The following is a 17,924-nucleotide window of genomic DNA, read 5'->3' as shown; positions in this document are numbered from 1 at the left end:
AAAAATGTATATTTTTTCCATATTTGGTAGCAAAGCTTAACAATTATAATAGAATGAAACATTCTAAAAGTTGAATTTTCTTCCTAAATTGCCATTTTCTATTCAATATTACTAACATTCCTACAAAGTACACCCCACTAGCTTTAATTATAGAATACTCTATAGTTGTCACTGAAAGCAGCATACCGCTGTTTCTTAGCTGTGCTGCATAACGTCTAAAATAAGCTTTTATATGAAATATATGAAAACTACATTTGATACAGAATTTAACATGGATATGGTTATTTGGGCTTGCAATACAATGAAAATGTGGGTTTCTCTTACTACAAAGTTTTAACATTTAAGACTTGGATGATCGGGGCTTCCGGTGGCTCCGTGGCGCCGGAGACAGCCTTCCCGGGCTGCCCGCAGCTCAGCTGTGTGATTTTTCGCCCGAAACAGCGCCGATCAGCTGTTCGGGCGAATTTGAAGCCCCCTCCTCGGGAGAAGAGGAGGGGGTGAGCCCCCAGGTGGGGGTTGAGTTCTCCGGGGCCGCCTGAGCTTGGAGCTTGGGCGGCTGAAGGATTGAACTCCCCCGTAGCCTGGGCTGCTCCCAGCTGGCTAGCGTCTCTGCTCCGGACTTTATGGAGCAGAGCCAGGCGTCTGCGACCATCCCTGCTTGAAGGAGAGACTATGAAAGGAAAAGAGCAGGCAGAGCAGTACAAGAGGGAAAGATGAAGAGATGAAGAAGATTATTTTATTTTACTCTCAAGCTTGATGGACTCTGCTTAAAACTTAAAGTGAAAGTGCGTCACAATTGTAAGTAAAAGATGGCGGCTAAACCTCCCCCTAGAACTTTTCGGAGTGCTGGAAATTCTCCGGTGCAACAACAATCATTACTGCAGGCGTTGCATTCTCCTGATGTATTGACTTCGAAGGATCTTGAAAGACATACCCAGTTAATTCTGGAGTCAATGGGTGCTAAATTTGCACAGATGGAGGAGAAATTGGAGAAATTGGAGCAGAGAATGGAAGAAAGGATGGAACAGAAACTTAGAGAGATGAAGGCAGACATTTTGTCCTCAGTGCATAAAGTTGCTAAATGTGTGGAGGTGCTGGATGACCAAGTGCAAGACTTGACTCAAAAGAATGCTATATTAGAAGCAAAAGTTTTGGAAATTGAAGATTTAAAAGACAAAATGGATAGTGAACAGAGTCTGGCCCAATTTTACCAGATGCAGTTTGCTGTGAGAATTAGAGGCCTAAAAGAGAATATTAAGGAAGATTTAAAGCAGCTGGTTTCTGAGGCTTTTGAGGGGGTATTGAATCATCCAGCATCTGAAATAAAACAAGGTATGGACAAAGTGTTTCGTGTGAATTCGTGGATTGCTAAACAGAGAAAGTTGCCTAGAGATGTGGTGGTTTATTTTGTAAAAAGGGAAGTTAGAGATGAAGTTATACAAGCTGCCTATGATACCAAAGTTGTGATTGCTGGTCAAGAAGTTTTGGTTCTAAAAGAAATTCCTCCAAAGATTTTAAAGAGAAGGAAGGATTTTATTTTTCTTGTGCAAGAGCTCAAGCAAAGGGATATAAGGTTCAGATGGGAGATCCCAGCTGGGCTGAGCTTCATGTATGATGGCAAAAGGTACTGTTTGGGTAATGTGAAGCAAGCGCATGACTTTTACAACAATGTTTTAAATGTAACCCCATCAACACTTCTGGAAGCTGCAGAGGGATCTGGAGAAGGAGAACATCAAGAGGATGAAGATGGACTGATAGACGAGAAGGGTACAGGAGGAGTTCAAGCTGCAACTCTTTTGGATGATATTAGAGAACAGAGGGTGACGCGTGCTGCCTTAAAACGCTCAAAAAAGACAAAAAAATAAGACCAGCAGAAATCTATGGAACTTCCACAATATACTTATAGACAAGTGGTAGTTGTGTTTTTAAAAGTTTTGGGATGATATGTATGGTAACAGAATCTTTAATTTGGAGTTAATGGACAATTTATTACAGAGGAAGAGGAAGAAAGTTTTGTGGGTTAATGCGGGTTAATTTGTGTAAGAACTATCTATTATAGTCTATTTTGGCTAGAGAGGTTAATAGGGATAGGTGTTTGTGATGTGTAAATGAGAATATGTTTAGGTAATAGGGAAATGTGGAAGAACATAGATGGGAATGATGCTAGTTTTCTTTTATTTTAGTTTTTTATATATATTTAGTATTGTTAAGGATTGGTTTACTTTATATAAGCTAGAGCAGACATGTCAAACACAAGGCCCGGGGGCCAGATCCGGCCCGTGAAGTGATTTCATGCGGCCCGCAAAGCCATCCTGGAAACAGTGAGGGAATGGCCCCCACTGCCTTGGCCCTGGCCCAGAGACCCTCCTTCTGCCAGAGACCCTCAGATCTGTCCCACTCCTGCCCAGGCCCCCATAGGCACCCTTGATGCAAACGATGTAGAGCTGGCCACGCCCACCCAGTAGGCCACACCCACCCAGGCCACACCCATCTGGCCCCCTGAGGGCAACCGGAATGCTGATGTGGCCCTCAATGAAATTGAGTTTGACACCCCTGAGCTAGAGAGTGATGGATTTTAGAGTTTATAATTGTTAGTATATGATTGTTTATGATTGCTTTTTAGATATATACCTTGTATTTTGCTCTGGGAAGTCGGGGGGGGGGGAGGGGGGGAGGAGGGGAAGTAGAGGGGGGGAGGCAGGGGAGGGAGGAGGGAGAGGGGGAGGGGGGGAGATAGGGGGGAGGTAGGGAGGGGAGGAGGGAGGGGGAAGGGGGGTTTTTTAAAGGAAAATTGTATTTTTTAAAACTTTTCAATAAAAAAAAAAAAAAAAGACTTGGATGATCTGACTTATTTAAATAGAATTTATTATTAATGTTCCACTTTGATTTATGATTCATATTGTATGATCACTATTGTTGAAACTTAAAGATTAATTGAATGTTAACAATGGTATATATATTTTAAATGACATAATTTTATTTTTATTAAATTTCTATGTCACCTATCTCCCCTACAAGATAACTTGGGTAGCTTTACAAATTATTGAAACAGGTGAAAAATAATTAAAAGATTAAAACAAACATTAAAATATAATTTAAAACTATGTTAAATAACACAAGTAACTTGATTATTATTCTGAAAATTTGTACTTAATTTATTCTATTTTATTCATTTTATGATACAGGTAAGCCTTATATATACATAATTTTCCTTTTTCTTACTTTTTTAGTTTGTTACTTTTCTGATTTGGTTTCTTTTCTTTTTTTAAAAAAGTTTAATAATTTTAAAGCAAACCATTTTCAATGTTTCTTCATAAAGGAGTTTGTCGGAAATGTGAAGGCCATCAGTTAATTTTTTGCAGACATTTTGAGAGCTTTCTCTTTTTTAAAATCTCTATTTAACTGTATCTTTCATCTATACTATATATTAGATTGGGTTCGAAGATAATGTTATGCCAATAGTTATGCCAATATAAATATACCTTATGTCTTAAGTTGATTCAAATTCTGGGCCCAAAGAAGATGGCCAACATTCTCAACATGTGAGAACTCCACTGGCAAGTCAGCTACAGCATCAAACTGCTCATGAGATAAAGCAGATATGTAGCAGGGAGGCTGGTACAATAGCAACAAAAACCCCTGGCCCCTAAGGCCCAATTTCAGAAACAGGCTCTCACATCTAAAAATGGGAGAACGGCCTTGGATGAAAATATCAACTCTACTGCACTGACCCAGCATGATGGAGAACTTTCCCTTCACACTCAAATAAGTTTGGGTCATGCATATTAACTTGACCTTCCCAATAAGAAGACAAGACAAACCTTAAAATATTAAAAAAGATACTTATTTATTTATTTATTTTATTTATTTTAAGACCTCATGAATCTACCAGTCCATGAAGCAAACTCCGCCATCCAGGCTGCAATGCACCATTAGCTGGGATTTGGGAACTCAAAACCTCTCTTGGGCATAAACATTTACATGGCTTTACAGTAATGTTGTCCTATCAGGGAAATTGCCCCCCCTCCCCGATGCCCAACTCTGATGATTAGACAGCCAAGCCCACAGATATGCTAAGCCTATCCTATCCTGGACAGTTAGGTTTGCTGAAGGTATAGCACAATGAGGGAGAAGAAAGGGAGAACCCAAGGAACCCCAAGATACCTGCCTCTCTTGCTTTTACATCACTAGATGCTATAATATAGCCTGAACCAGTTACATGTCCAAATTAAGATACTAACTACATTAATCAAAATGTCTAAGCAAATAGCTAAGAGAATATCCAGATATTTTTCGACTTATGACCACAATTGAGCCCAAAATTTCTGTTGCTAAGTGAGACAATTGTTAAGTGAATTTTGTCCCATTTTATGATTTTTCTTGCCACAGTTATTTAGTGAATCCCTGCACTTGTTAAGTTAGTAACACAGTTAAGTGAACCTGGCTTCCCCACTGACTTTGCTTGTAAAAAGGTCACATAAAGTGATTATATGACTCCGGGACATTGCAACTGTCATAAATATGAGTTAGGTGCCAAGTGTCTGAATTTTGATCATGTGACCATGGGGACACTGCAACTGTTGTGTGAAAAAAGGGTCAAGCCACTTTTTTCAATGCCATTGTAACTCTGAACAGTCACTATATGGAATCTTGCAAGTCAAGGACTACCTATAATCTCAATATAGGATTGGGTTTGGCAGCATCTCTACCAAGCACATGCTATATATACCTTGACACAAATAATATAGATGACTAGATTTGGACACCACTCACAATTTTTATCCCTGGTTTTGGTGCTCCAGTGGAAGGGGTTAAGAGTTGCTTAGCTATGGCTTCCCTCTGAGTCTGGCTAGTTGTACTCAATATTGTGCGAGACCCATCTTCATTGATGATCATGGAAGCCCCAGGATGCTCATTTGGCCCATTTATAACTGCTTGCCTCAATTCTTGGACATTCCAAGGAGTGACAGGTTGGGGATAGGTCAATTTGGTAGCAAATACCTGCAAGAGAAGAGGCAAAAAAAGAAAATATTGTGTACATTGTTATAATTCTAGGAATATTCCTTTAATTTTTCTCTCTTGTAGGAATCACTTCCACTGTCTAGATTCCATATTATTAACTCTCATAAATCTCTGACTCTCAAGCCTGACTGACATAACATCTAAAACATCTAAATACGGTAACTGCACTCAGCTGCACGTATTTCTGGTTGTGGCCATCCATCTTTCTATATTTCCTTCTTTTGTCTGCATTTCTCTCAACATTTTATCATTTTTTAATATTCCTGGCAATAGTTTGCAAATAGAGGAGACAAACTTTTGGGAGACAAGGAACAGATAGCCTTAAGATAAAATAATATTCTTAATTATAGGAATATGTAATAAAAATAATAGGAAATAATGTTTCCTTACCATAGGAATGCCAATTTCATTGGTCTGAATGTACATGTCAGGGCAAATGACAGATCGGGCAGCATAATCCACTCTCTTTCCCATCATATGTTTACGAAACAGGCCATTCTTTTTTTCAAGTATCTTTCATCATAAATTTAGCAACAAGGACAGCAAGAAAGATACAAAGATAAATAGATTCATATCACTTTGAAGATTCTGAAAAACTACCTTTCTAGTAGCAAGATCCAGAGAAATGCTTTTAAACTTTACTTTCAAGTACATGAGATTATCAGATTTGAGGATAAAATAAAAATTAGTTATGTTATTCACATGTGTGCTTTGTGGAAATTCTGTGAGAGATAAGACTGATGAAAGCTAACACAATTCTGATGTCAGAAATTCTGTAGCTAGTGTGCTCGATTTGGAGTGTCTTTTCATGAGAACATTGACAGGTCTTTTGGATGTCAAACGTGTGACTTCTGGAGTTCAAGGGCAAACTCCCACTTTTCCCTTTGATTGGTTGAAAAAACATTAATAAATGGTTGGCCTTCTCTTGCAAGAAATCAGTAATCTGATCTTTGATCAGTTTAATTACACGAAAAGCATTCTCCTGCCTTTCCCATTAGCCATCTAATCAAAAAACAGTCACTAGAGAGGATGTTTCCTTACTTTTCCCTTCCTGCATAAATCCAGCTGATATTATCTCAGGGATAGGAAGGGAGTTGAGAAAATCTCTATGTATGCTCTGTGTATGTGGGAGAATGCAAATGTGTCTATTTGCAAGAGCGGTATGCATAGATGCACACATTGTGTCTAACCAACAACAAATGTGATCCTTGGGACAAAATATTCATCCTTTCCTTCTCTAAACCCCAATCTTAACATTAAACCCTGATGTAAATCATCTATCATAGGTTGCTTTGTTATTTCAGGCTGATGTGATAATAGTAGTTGTTCTCAATTAAAAATAGCTTAGCAATTGGAACCTCTATTTTGGAACCAAATCAACTAATGTAAAGTACTGCATATGGAAACATGGTTGAAGAATATGTAACTCATAGTGAATTGAGAATACAGATGCTACTTCATTTTAACCAGAGTTAGATACTAAAACTATATCACTAGCTTTAGATTCAATTTCTAAGTTCAAAGTACTTGATTATTAAATACCTCAATGGCTTGGATTTGGATATCTGAAACAAGGCTAGATCCCAAATTAATCTACTCATGTCAGTACAAAAGGCAACTCTTCAGATGTCTTTTATGATTAGAGAGACTACAAAAATGTAGTTCATTATGATTACTAAAAGAACCTTTTCCAGTGCTAGACTACTTACACAAATTCTGATAATTATTCAGTTCCATAATATTTTTGTCATTTAAAAGTTCTATGTGAATTTAACTGCTACTCTTTTTTGTTTACTAGCATAATTTGTTTGATGCATTGTGCATTTGCTGTATTGCATATTTCTACACTTATATGGGCAACCTTGGAAGTATTTTTCTAAAGAATAATGTGCAAATTCAAATAATATACTGTATATTTAAAAATACTTCATATTCTCCCTTTATCAATAATTTTAAACATCTTTAGAAATCTCACCTGACGTACACCAGGGTATTTTTCAGATATTAGTTTATCCATGTCACTATCAAACAAAATATTAACATGGCTTTGAAGGCGAATCCAACTGTTATAAAGCTTATCTGCAGTAGTCTGTCCAGGAATTGTTGCCAAGACAGAATGGTCTTGAGGTTCCAAGGGCTGGTCTATCACCTGTAGAACAAAAAATTAAAATTTTAACAAGAAAAAATCCAGTTTGAAAATACTTTACACACACACACACACACACACACAGAGAGAGAGAGAGAGAGAGAGAGAGAGAGAATAATTTAAAAAAAGGAGGAAGGATTCATAGCCTTGAAGGGTGTGAAAAATGGCTGAAGAATTTCAGCAAGATCTTTTTGCTTAAAGATGAAAAACTAAGGACCAAGTTTGGAAACTAAGGATTAGTGTTTGAAATAACATTATTACTTTTTCAAATATTCAGAAGGCTGGTTAAAGTCTAAATTTTTTACAAAATTACTTCAACTAAATAGGGGTGTTTTTATTCTTTCTTCATTTTAAAGCAACTGAAGCAATCTTACCGTCTTGAGATCTCCATTTTCTGTCTCTAACGACTGACTCTGTTCTTGAGCAATGAAAGCCAGAAGTTTCCGAATGAGGAGAGCATCCTTCATAACAGCTTGTAAATTCACTGTTTGGCCATTTGCAAACATCTGATCTCCAACACAATTCACAGGACGATATCTATGGATCAGATTACATTGGTTATGCTTAGAAAATGTTCTTAGTAAAATAGGGCATCACAAATGTAGCTATTATAATAAAAATGCAAAATAATAGTATTACCTGGAAGGTGGTACAACAAGTTTATTTAGGAAAAACATTTCAGGATTGAAAGTTAAATCACCAGTGACTGTCATCCCAGAGAAAAGCTTGCAAAGGAAAAACCCTGAAAATGGAAAGAACTGAAATAATCAAGATGCAGTTATCACTGCTGTATTTCTCTAGAAACCTTTTATTTGGTTTACACGTCAGAAGCCAAATGTCACTATACATACTTATTTGTGTCTATCTATTTTTTAGACTCTTTAAATGTCACTATACATACTTATTTGTGTCTATCTATTTTTTAGACTCTTTATTTCTGTTTTATTTGCTGGGTAAAGACTGCATGAATTTTAAAAAATGAAATGTAAGTCAAACGTCAGTACAAAACTAAAATATATTTCAGAATGTAGAGGTAGTCCTCAACTTACAACAGTTCATTTAGTGACCATTCAAAGTTACAACAGCACTGAAAAAGTGACTTATGACTGTTTTTCATACTTATAACCATTGTAGCATCCCCACGACCCCATGATCAATATTCCGATGCTTGGCAACTGACTTATATTTATGACAGCTGCAGAATTCCTGGGTCATATTATCACATGAAATTCTGACAAAGTCAATGGAGAAGCCAGACTGACTTAACAATTGTGTTACTAATTTAACAACTGCAGTGATTCACTTAAAAACTGTGGCAAGAAAGGTAATAAAATGGGGCAAAATTCACTTAACACATATCTTGTTTAGCCACAGAAATTTTGGGCTCAATTGTGGGCATAAATTGAGGACTACCTGAAATTTTTTAAATACTCATATGGCACTGCCTGCGAAACTAAGATCTTACACATAAAAAGGTAAAGGTAAAGGTTCCCCCGCACATGTGTGCTAGTCGTTTCCAACTCTAGGGGCCAGTGCTCATCTCCGTTTCAAAGCCGAAGAGCCAGCGCTTGTCCGAGGACGTCTCCGTGGTCATGTGGCCGGCATGACTAGACGCCAAAGGCGCACGGAACGCTGTTACCTTCCCACCGTAGTGGTCCCTATTTTTCTACTTGCATTTTTACGTGCTTTAGAACTGCTAGGTTGGCAGAAGCTGGGACGAGTAACAGGCGCTCACTCTGTTACATACATACATACCGGTAAATAGAGATAGATATAGGCAACAGATCTATAAAAAGCTCTTCTCCGGGGAACCCTACCTTTCCATTCTTCTCGGTATACATTCCAAAATATTTTGTGTGTCTGTGTGTGTGTTTGTGTAACCAGTCCGGTTATCGAGACTTCCGGCGGGGCCCTAGAGCTAAGAAAAGTTTTACAAACAACTTCCGGCACCAGGCAAGACAGCCGCTCTGATCGGCGTCGGAGGGGAGGAGGAGTTAAAGCGGGTAGGCGCCATTCTGCCCCCCCCACCAGCACCTCTATGGTCAAGGCTGCTTTCTCTTTCCCCCGGAGAGCCTTCGAGCACCAAAAGTTGCGGAGGCGATGCCGGAAGTGTCTGTAAGGGCGGCGGCGGCGGCGGGGGGGTCGGAGGAGGGGGGGTCGGTAGCCCTTCGGGCGAGCCGAGAAGGCGGAGAGACGCCAAGAAACAGAAGAAGAGGAGGAGGAAGCGCCCGGAGGGAGGCGGGGAGAGAGATCTTACACATACAGTAATACAAATTATTTCTGTCTTTCGTTAATCTTTTAGTAAGACTTCTAAATGTAGTCCTGCTATGAGCCAGAGAAAGGAGGTATCTCAAGTAGTAGAATTTAAGCTCTATTGAAACAACTAGGCATGATTTAGTATGTTCTTAGGTGAAAATGTATACAAATTTTGCAAGAACTATATTCAACATATTTGCATAGCTCTCATTTATTTCAATGATTCCAGCTGAGAAAAACATCCTCTAAATTGTAGTCATAAGAGTTCAATTTTGCATTCTGAGCATTAATACGCACACTAATATGCATAGATTTACATAGACCCATCTCAAGATTTCATAGATGTATTCTGCCTCTAGAGCAGGGGTGTCAAACTGCCAGTCCGTGGGCCAGACATATGACCAGGAAACCACGCCCACTCCATTGCTGGTAATGGAGAAAAAGTTCCAATACATTGCGGAACATCACGTGATGTCACAAGTTTGACATGTCTGCTCTAGAGTAACTCAGTGCTGGTTGTTATTTATAAAACACTTCATAGTTCAGGATCTAAATATTGCTGGGGTTGTCTTTTCTCAGCAGTATCTGTCCATCTACTGGGATGAGGGATGTTTCCCCCTAGATCGGGGATGTCAAACTGCCAGCCGGCGGGCTGGATGTGTCGTGCGGAAGCCGCACCCACCCTATTGCAGGCAATGGCAAAACACTCCCAATACATCGCACGACGTCACGAGTTTGACACGTCTAGTCTAGGTCCTGGCCATCTATGTTAAAACTCAACATCCCTGTCAACAGAGGGGGAGGGATATGACATCACCTATTTTCAATTTACAACCCAGCTATTTCAACAGTTCCAAGAAGGCTCCACACCTATTTGCACTACTCAGGTGACCCTGATGACACAGATAAAGCCTCCAAAAGACTCTCTAATAGAATGCAAATGACCAGCTGTCAGCAAGGAGTAAAAATCTTTCCATTCCCCATCATCCAGTCAGAGATGAACGAAGCTGGTAAGAAAAACAAGGAAGTCCAGTTCACTCATGAAAAAGCATCTTTGCAACAACTATGACCTGGATAACTAAGAGTGTCCATAGACATTTATCTCCTTTTCTAAAACATCATTCTCCCAATATCAGACTAGCTCTGATTCTGTTAGCTTTCCCCTAAGCCATTAACGAGGGACGCGGTGGCTCAGTGGGTTAGGACGCTAAGCTTGTCGATCAGAAGGTCGGCAGTTTGGTGGGTCGAATCCCGAGTGCCGCGTAACAGAGTGAGCGCCTGTTACTCGTCCCAGCTTCTGCCAACCTAGCAGTTCGAAAGCACGTAAAAATGCAAAAAATGTTGCTGTGATTATTCCTAGGTATTGGATGTTGCTGATTATAAAGTTATTTTATTAAGTTGTCATTTTACGTTTATACTGTTATATTTTAGTTTTAGTAATTCATATTTGTTTTAACAATTACTTGATGAGATCTATGAGCCACGCAGAATTATGCACAGTTGAAACAGCATGTAAAGTTACTAAAGTAAAATAGGTCAGCTACCATAGCTTTCAGCATTTTTATTTTTTTCGTAAATTGAGGTATTAATTCTTAAAAGCAGCAGTTTTATTCACTTACCCTCATTCTTCCACAAAACTTCAATGTGTTGTTTGGCAGTCAAAGGTGTCATGTAGCCTCGTTTTCCCAGCTGAGTTTCATCTATAGCTAAGAAGTTTGAATTATTTTTTGTTTTGACATTTGTCACAAGGTATTTGAAACAATTTCTGCATTTACTTTTCTCCAGGTATTTTTCAGTCAGAAGAAACTGCCATCTTATATGCTACATTTTCAATTTATTGTGATTATTTATTGTGAATAAATGACAGTTATCTGGATTTGTGCATCATGATAATCCAAAGAGTATGGTTCATATGCTGTGTCAAATAAAAACTGGATGATTCACATTATGGGTTCACATGATTTGCAGTTACCGTATATACTTGAGTATAAGCCGACTCGAGTATAAGCCGAGACCCCCAATTTCACCCCCCAAAACTGGAAAAAGTTGGTGACTCGAGTATAAGCCGATCCGCCGTTCTGCAAGCCTCCGCCGCCGGCGGAGGCTGGATCCGCTCTCTGCAAGCCTCTGCCGCCAGCAGAGGCTCGATCCGCCATTTTGCAAGCCTGAATACACAGGAATACCCTGTGTGGCCACGGCTCTCGGGGAAGCCCTGGCTGTCCGCTTCCTCGCTCCACGCTGCCATTCGGGGCCCGCGCGTTCCCCGGGCAAATCGCGGCGCCCAGCAGGCGAGGAAACACGCCCGTTCCTCCGCGCAGACCTGCTGACGTTTGGGGAGGTTTGGGCGCCTCCCAAACCAAACGGCAGGTCTCCGTTTTGTTCTGGGACTAGTTCCAGCTTTTGGTGTTCGCCCATCAGCTGTCTACGGGGAGGCAACAAAGTTGCCTCTCTAGGCTTTGAGAAAAGGCCCCTTGCACAAAAGGCAGCTTCAGGACGAGCTTCCAAAAACCCTTTCCTTCCTTACCGCCCTCCCCACCTTCCCCCAGAAAGCCATATTTCTTTTTTTTTATTGAAAATTTTTATTGAAGTTACAATATTATCCCCTCCCCAACCCACCCCAGAACCCCTCCCCCTCCCCCATATTTCTTCAATAACAAAAACATAAAAAGCTGGTTGGGATGTACTCGCTGATTTCCCCCCCTTTTTTTAGATGCTAAAACTAAACTCTCCCTCTGCCTTCCAACCAATATCCCTTTTTAAAATCTTACCTTGGCTCCAGATGGAAGAGTAGAGGAACTAAGCTAGTAAGGGGAGAATTTTTTTCTGCAACTTTTTACTCCTGAAGTAGTAGTAGTAGTAATAGTAGTAGTAGGAATAATAATAATAAATCCCTAAAAGTTGTGCCAGAAAATGGAGGACGCTGGGTCTTTGCAAGTTTTAGCTGTCTGTCAGACTGCCTGAAAAGGGCGGCCTTCAGGCAGCCAGGCGGACAGCTAAAGCTTGCAAAGACCCAGCGTCCTCCATTTTCTGGCATAACCTTCGGAGATTACTTTAAAAAAAAAAAACTTCAGAGGAAAAACAGCTGCAGAAACATTTTGTCTCCTTGCTGGCTTGGTTCATCTACTCTTCAGCCAGGAGGGAGTCCAAGGCCTAGAGAAGGAGAGCTTTGCAGCATCCCTATGGACAGCTGATGGGCAGACAGCTGATTAGCGGAGAAGGCTCTGAAAGTAGCCGCCATTTTAGCAAGGAATTGTTCGCAGCTGCTTCCAGGAGTCCTGGGGAGCAGGCCTAAGTGCTGCAGGGGAAGACGGGCAGGGGAGGACAGCGCAACATCCCCAGGGTCTGTGGTAAGTGTGAATGACCACTGGAGTGCTGCATTTGTCATAAATTTGAAAGAGGTTATTTGTAGTTTTGGGGTATTGGTTGTTTTGAATGGCAGCTAAATGGCCTCCCCAAACGTCAGCAGGTCTGCGCGGAGGAACGGAGACCTGCCGACGTTTGGGGAGGTTTGGGGAGGTGCGCGCGCACCTCCCCAAACCTCCCCAAACTTCGGCAGGTCTCGGACGGTGGTGGCTTGGGAGAGGTGCGTGCGATCCCGGAAGCACCAAAGCCTCGGCCGCGCACAAGTCCTCGGCAAGTTTTTTTGTTGACTGGAGTATAAGCTGAAGTGGAATTTTTCAGCCCAAAAAGTGGGCTGAAAAATTCGGCTTATACTCAAGTATATACGGTAAATGTACTTTTCTTATATGGAAAAGTTTCTAAATTCATGAATAATTGTTGGATGGATTAAAATTTGGCTACATTCAGACATTATGCTGCTTAGAGTGCTTGCTTTGGTTGTGAAATATGACGTCAGTCATTGCTGTTTGTACCGTTGGTTGCTGTACCAAACTAGAGTTTGTATCTGTCTGGTTTGGTGCAGCAACCAAACAGGCCAGGTACAGATTCCAATGAATATTTAAGACTGCAAAGAACAACCACAATCATAGCAGATCTTATATTGCAGGGGTCAGAAGGAGAGCTGATAAGATATCTGCAGCCCCACCATCTTGGACATAAACTGTTTCAGCCCCCCACCCTCACTGCTCTCGGGATGCCACTGCAGAGTATTGCATACCAAAACAACTATACACAGGCCATTGCTCTGCTGGACCCCCAATTCTCACAGTTCTGTTTAATGTCTATATCCTATAGTATGGCTGTAGTGTTATTATTTATACATTATATTCTTTGCTTCCCCTTCTTATTGGTATTATGATGATGTTTATCATTATTCTGTTGCCTTGCACATACACTGAGAATTTCTGCACCGGAGACTAATTCCCTTTGTCTATAAACACACTTGGTCAAATGAAGTATTCAATTTAATTCAAATATGGCTTATGAGTGAGAAGACCCACTGAAGCTAATTTTAGTGAAGACTGGAAATCTATGGGATTTGGGACTAGCTTTAATTCCATTGAAGTTAATGTGTTAAATTTAAAGTTAAAGTTAAATTTGAGAAAGCCCTGATACAATGGTGTCTTGAAATAGTTTATAAATTCACCTTTTATGAAAGTGTCCATAATTTTCAATTAATTTTTAACCCAGACACAGAAAGCAGATTTGAAAAGTCTGAGTGTTGTACATATATCTACATAGCACATTCTACAACTGTTTGTTCTAGTGTGACAAAAATATTTCTCAGTAACAACTTTTGCATCTGCATGTGTGTAATATAAAAAAAAATACACATACTTGCTACTTCCTCCACTACTTTCTGTTTGCCTGACTTCTGAGTTACGACAGTGGGATAAGTTACAGTGAGCTTGCTGTTATGTTCTTTACGAATAAGTGATCTTCCTGCTCTTGAAGATGGAGGGGGAAAAAAAAACCATTAACCCAACGTGAAGACAAATCCTAATGGTTTTAAACTAGGGATGAAGGAAGTAGGAATAAAAATGCCCAGAAAAAGAAAAACTTACTTGCAGTTTGGACATTTCTTTGAGGTCATGTGTACTTTCCAAAACTGAGAGATAAGTTTACTTCTACATTCACATACATTTTTTACCTACACCAAGAATGAAAAGCAAAGTTCTAGAAATTATACTGTAGATGAAACACAAATTTAAATATAATCGATTGTGAGCATTAACAAGAACAAGTTTAATTTAATTTCACTCTGTAGTGAGTTAAGAAGCCCCCAATGTCACCACAAGCATTTGTTTGTATCCATGAATGTATCCATGAATACATTAAAGAGAACAGCAGACCTTCATCACTTACACTCTATTCAGTTTTGAAGCATTCACAAAGCTTTCAATTTGGTCTCACATAGGATTTATCTCCTATAAATTGTTCACAGCCAGAAAAATCCTCGATTTATTCTTCCTATCATTATCTAGGATTTCTAGTCTAAATGTTATCTAGCAAACCACCATATGCTGCCCACATCCACTAACTAGGCAGTAACCCTCACAAATGATACACTGTTAAAGAGCTAACAGGAAGAATGAATCCAGGATTTTCCTGGCTGTGGACAGAAAACCCTGTTTTCTTTTCTGAGCAGCCTGAATTATATTATATTAGTTTTGCAACAAATGAAATTAGAGAATAACAGTTCGGCCTCAAAGTATTAAAGAAAAATGTCACACATTAAGCCAGAACAAATAATATTTCCATAAAGAACCACTGATTTTACAAGTTAATGGGAAGTGAGAGGAAGCTGTTCATGAAAAGCAGTGTAATTAACTGCATAAAATATTGATTCTTCTTACTTACATGTGCACTGTAGTCTCTAAACTGATTATTTTGGAGCATATCCTTTGTGTGGGAACTTAATACTTCTTCAATTTCAGCACCAACTGCATCTGAGCTTTCATCTAAAAACTGAGAGAATAATTATATTACAAACATATAAAATACTGTCAAAACAGATTAAGCAAAGTAAAACTTACCCTACTCAGGATTGCTTCAAGATCATGGACCTCTTGAATCAGTCCTATTTCTAGTAGCTTTAGCTGATTTAGTAATAAATGAATTGCAGCTCGTGGACATGTTAGGTGGCAACAATTCAAACAGGAACCTCGCATCAGAAGGAATAATTTCTGAAAATAAGAAGTTATTATTATTACTATTATTACTACTACTACAATTATCCTGCTAATTCACATGTTTAATATTGTGCCAATGTTATTTTGTTACAATATTATAACAGAGTGGAAAGGTTGGTGGAGCAGTGGGCTAATGCCTCCTTAAGTAACACCAGCTGCCTGCAATTAGTGCAGGTTCGCATCCCACCAGGCTCAAGGTTGACTCAGCCTTCCATCTTTCCGAGGTAGGTAAAATGAGGACCCAGATTGTTGGGGGCAATAAGCTGACTTTGTAATAATGCCGCTTGGGGGTGTGTGTGAAAGCCCTAATAAGCAGGCATATACATAGAATGAAGGCTACTGCTAAGCTTGTAAGCCGCCCTGAGTCTTCGGAGAAGGGCGGGATATAAATGGAATTTTAAAAATATATATATATATATATATTATTAATTATTAATACTTCTATTTACAAATTCTGAATGCGATGATTAATTCACTGCTACCCATATATGACTTAACTATGGTTTAATATACTTACATCAAAAAAGAGAGGATTATAAACAGTGAGGGGTAGTTCTATGTGACCTAGATGACCAGGACAATTGTTGAAGTCTTGCATGCAAGTAACACAAACTTCCTTGTTGTCAAGTGGACCCAAAGCCAAATCATATAGTCCATTTGGAGATGGAGTACCCGCATTATCAAGAAAAAGAGGATTGGTTATAGCTTTTATACTCAGTTTCCTAAAAGGAAAGCAAAGGGGGGGGGAGCAAAGAAAGTGCCATGGAAATCTTAAAATCAACTACATTTCACAATAGAAAGAGTTCAACATGTATTAATTTCCTTGAAGTTTTACAGCTTTCTTTATAAACTCAGAAACTTTTCATTCATAACAGCAATTGTCAGAGATATCTGCTTTTTTAACTACTTAAAGAAAAGAAAGTATTATATCTTGCAAACTTTTACATTACAGTATGTTTACAGGGGATTTGTTGCATAGAACTGTCCTATAACTGGGTATATGACAATCAACTCAAAGCATATACTAAGAAAACAATATTATGTTTTGATGCATAGAAAACTGAATCAAATTCAACAGACCCAAAACAGCTTAACTGGATTGCTAGAAAGTAAACAATTTAGTATTCTCTTTACACATTTTCATCAGACTTGCTTTCTCAACAACATTCACTGGAAGGAGAAGGTTTGAGATTAGTTCCAGAACAGTTGGGTCCAGTGAAGATTTCTTGAGGGTGGGGTATATCACCACTTCTTCAAAGAACTGCCTCAAAGCAGCATATACTACCACATGGACCAAAATGCAGGTCTCCTTTCAGATGGCCTTTATCATCCAAACAGACATAGATCGAACATAGAGGTGACCAAATTCATCAGTGTAATCATATTTTTACCATGAAAACCGTATGGATAATGGTAAAACAATTGATGAGGTAGTGCTGCATTATAAGCCCCTTGGATCAGATGGGACTCAACATGCTATAGAGAAAAAAGTGAAAATCTTTTCGAATACTAATGGTATTTATGATGTGTCTAGATTAAAACCTACAGCAGGAGTCATCAAATGTGGCCCTTTTATGACTTGTGGACTTCAACTTCAATGTGCCTGGCTGAGGAATTCTGGGAGTTGAAGTCCACAAGTCATAAAAGGGGCAACTTTGAAAACCCCTCACCTATAGAATATCTAGTTGTTGATGTTCCATGCAAGAAAATCTAAAGCTGTAAAGACAAAATTACAGTAGGAATATAATGTAAGAAGCATGAACATGCAAAATTTGAAAATAGTTTAAAATAAAATGAATCAATGGACATTTTAGTATCAGCAAATGAAGTGGCTGGAATTGGGCTCCTTCGATCAAGACATGATAGTTTATTACAGTACTTGGGACATGAAAAACAAAAGAAGCAACAGTACTGATTTCATAAAAAGGATAGAACAAGGAAATTATTTGGTGCAATCGGTCAATTACTGAATATCAATTAAACTTTGCAAAAAATGGCCCTTTAGTATACTAATTGTCCAGGTTTATATTCCAAACACTGATACAGAAGACTGATATGCTTTATGATCAAACTAAAAATGTCATGAACGTCTACAAACAGGAAGTGAGGGTCTGTCTCCCCAGCATTTTCAGATATTTATGTCGCACTTTAGCCACAGAATGCCACGGTAAATAATAACAACAACAACAACAACAATAATAATATCTGTAAAGCAACATACAGTGGGACACCACACTGGAGAAGACTCTAGAACACTGAAATTCTCTAAGATGAAACTTTATCATAAAAACTGAGAATCGGATAACAGCAGGGTCTGTCGTCAGAAAAGCAACAAAATATTTTGGCAAAGGCTGACAGATACAACAGGCGGCCTCATTAACTAAATTCCCCCAATGTGGGCGGACTTC

At 39.2% G+C, this 17,924-nt stretch overlaps 1 protein-coding gene across 1 annotated transcript in view; it reads right to left on the bottom strand.

Moving 5' to 3' along the window:
* The window catches only part of POLR1A (RNA polymerase I subunit A), a 58,710-nt gene that overhangs the window by 40,559 nt on the left and 227 nt on the right, over positions 1 to 17,924 (bottom strand). Inside the window, exons 2-12 of the mRNA XM_083378528.1 lie at positions 16,034 to 16,238; positions 15,361 to 15,510; positions 15,185 to 15,292; positions 14,389 to 14,474; positions 14,162 to 14,271; positions 11,044 to 11,130; positions 7,808 to 7,910; positions 7,543 to 7,705; positions 6,998 to 7,171; positions 5,413 to 5,535; positions 4,774 to 5,001 (exon numbers count right to left, since the gene is read on the bottom strand). Coding sequence (XP_083234654.1) covers positions 4,774 to 5,001; positions 5,413 to 5,535; positions 6,998 to 7,171; positions 7,543 to 7,705; positions 7,808 to 7,910; positions 11,044 to 11,130; positions 14,162 to 14,271; positions 14,389 to 14,474; positions 15,185 to 15,292; positions 15,361 to 15,510; positions 16,034 to 16,238 — 1,537 coding nt within the window. The remainder of the gene's footprint in view (positions 1 to 4,773; positions 5,002 to 5,412; positions 5,536 to 6,997; positions 7,172 to 7,542; positions 7,706 to 7,807; positions 7,911 to 11,043; positions 11,131 to 14,161; positions 14,272 to 14,388; positions 14,475 to 15,184; positions 15,293 to 15,360; positions 15,511 to 16,033; positions 16,239 to 17,924) is intronic.

This window comes from Vipera ursinii, assembly GCF_947247035.1.
Source record: "Vipera ursinii genome assembly, chromosome: Z".
Classification (NCBI taxonomy): Eukaryota; Metazoa; Chordata; class Lepidosauria; order Squamata; family Viperidae; genus Vipera; species Vipera ursinii.
The sequence above is the reverse complement of the archived record's forward strand: the minus strand, read 5'-3'. Positions and strand labels throughout refer to the sequence as shown.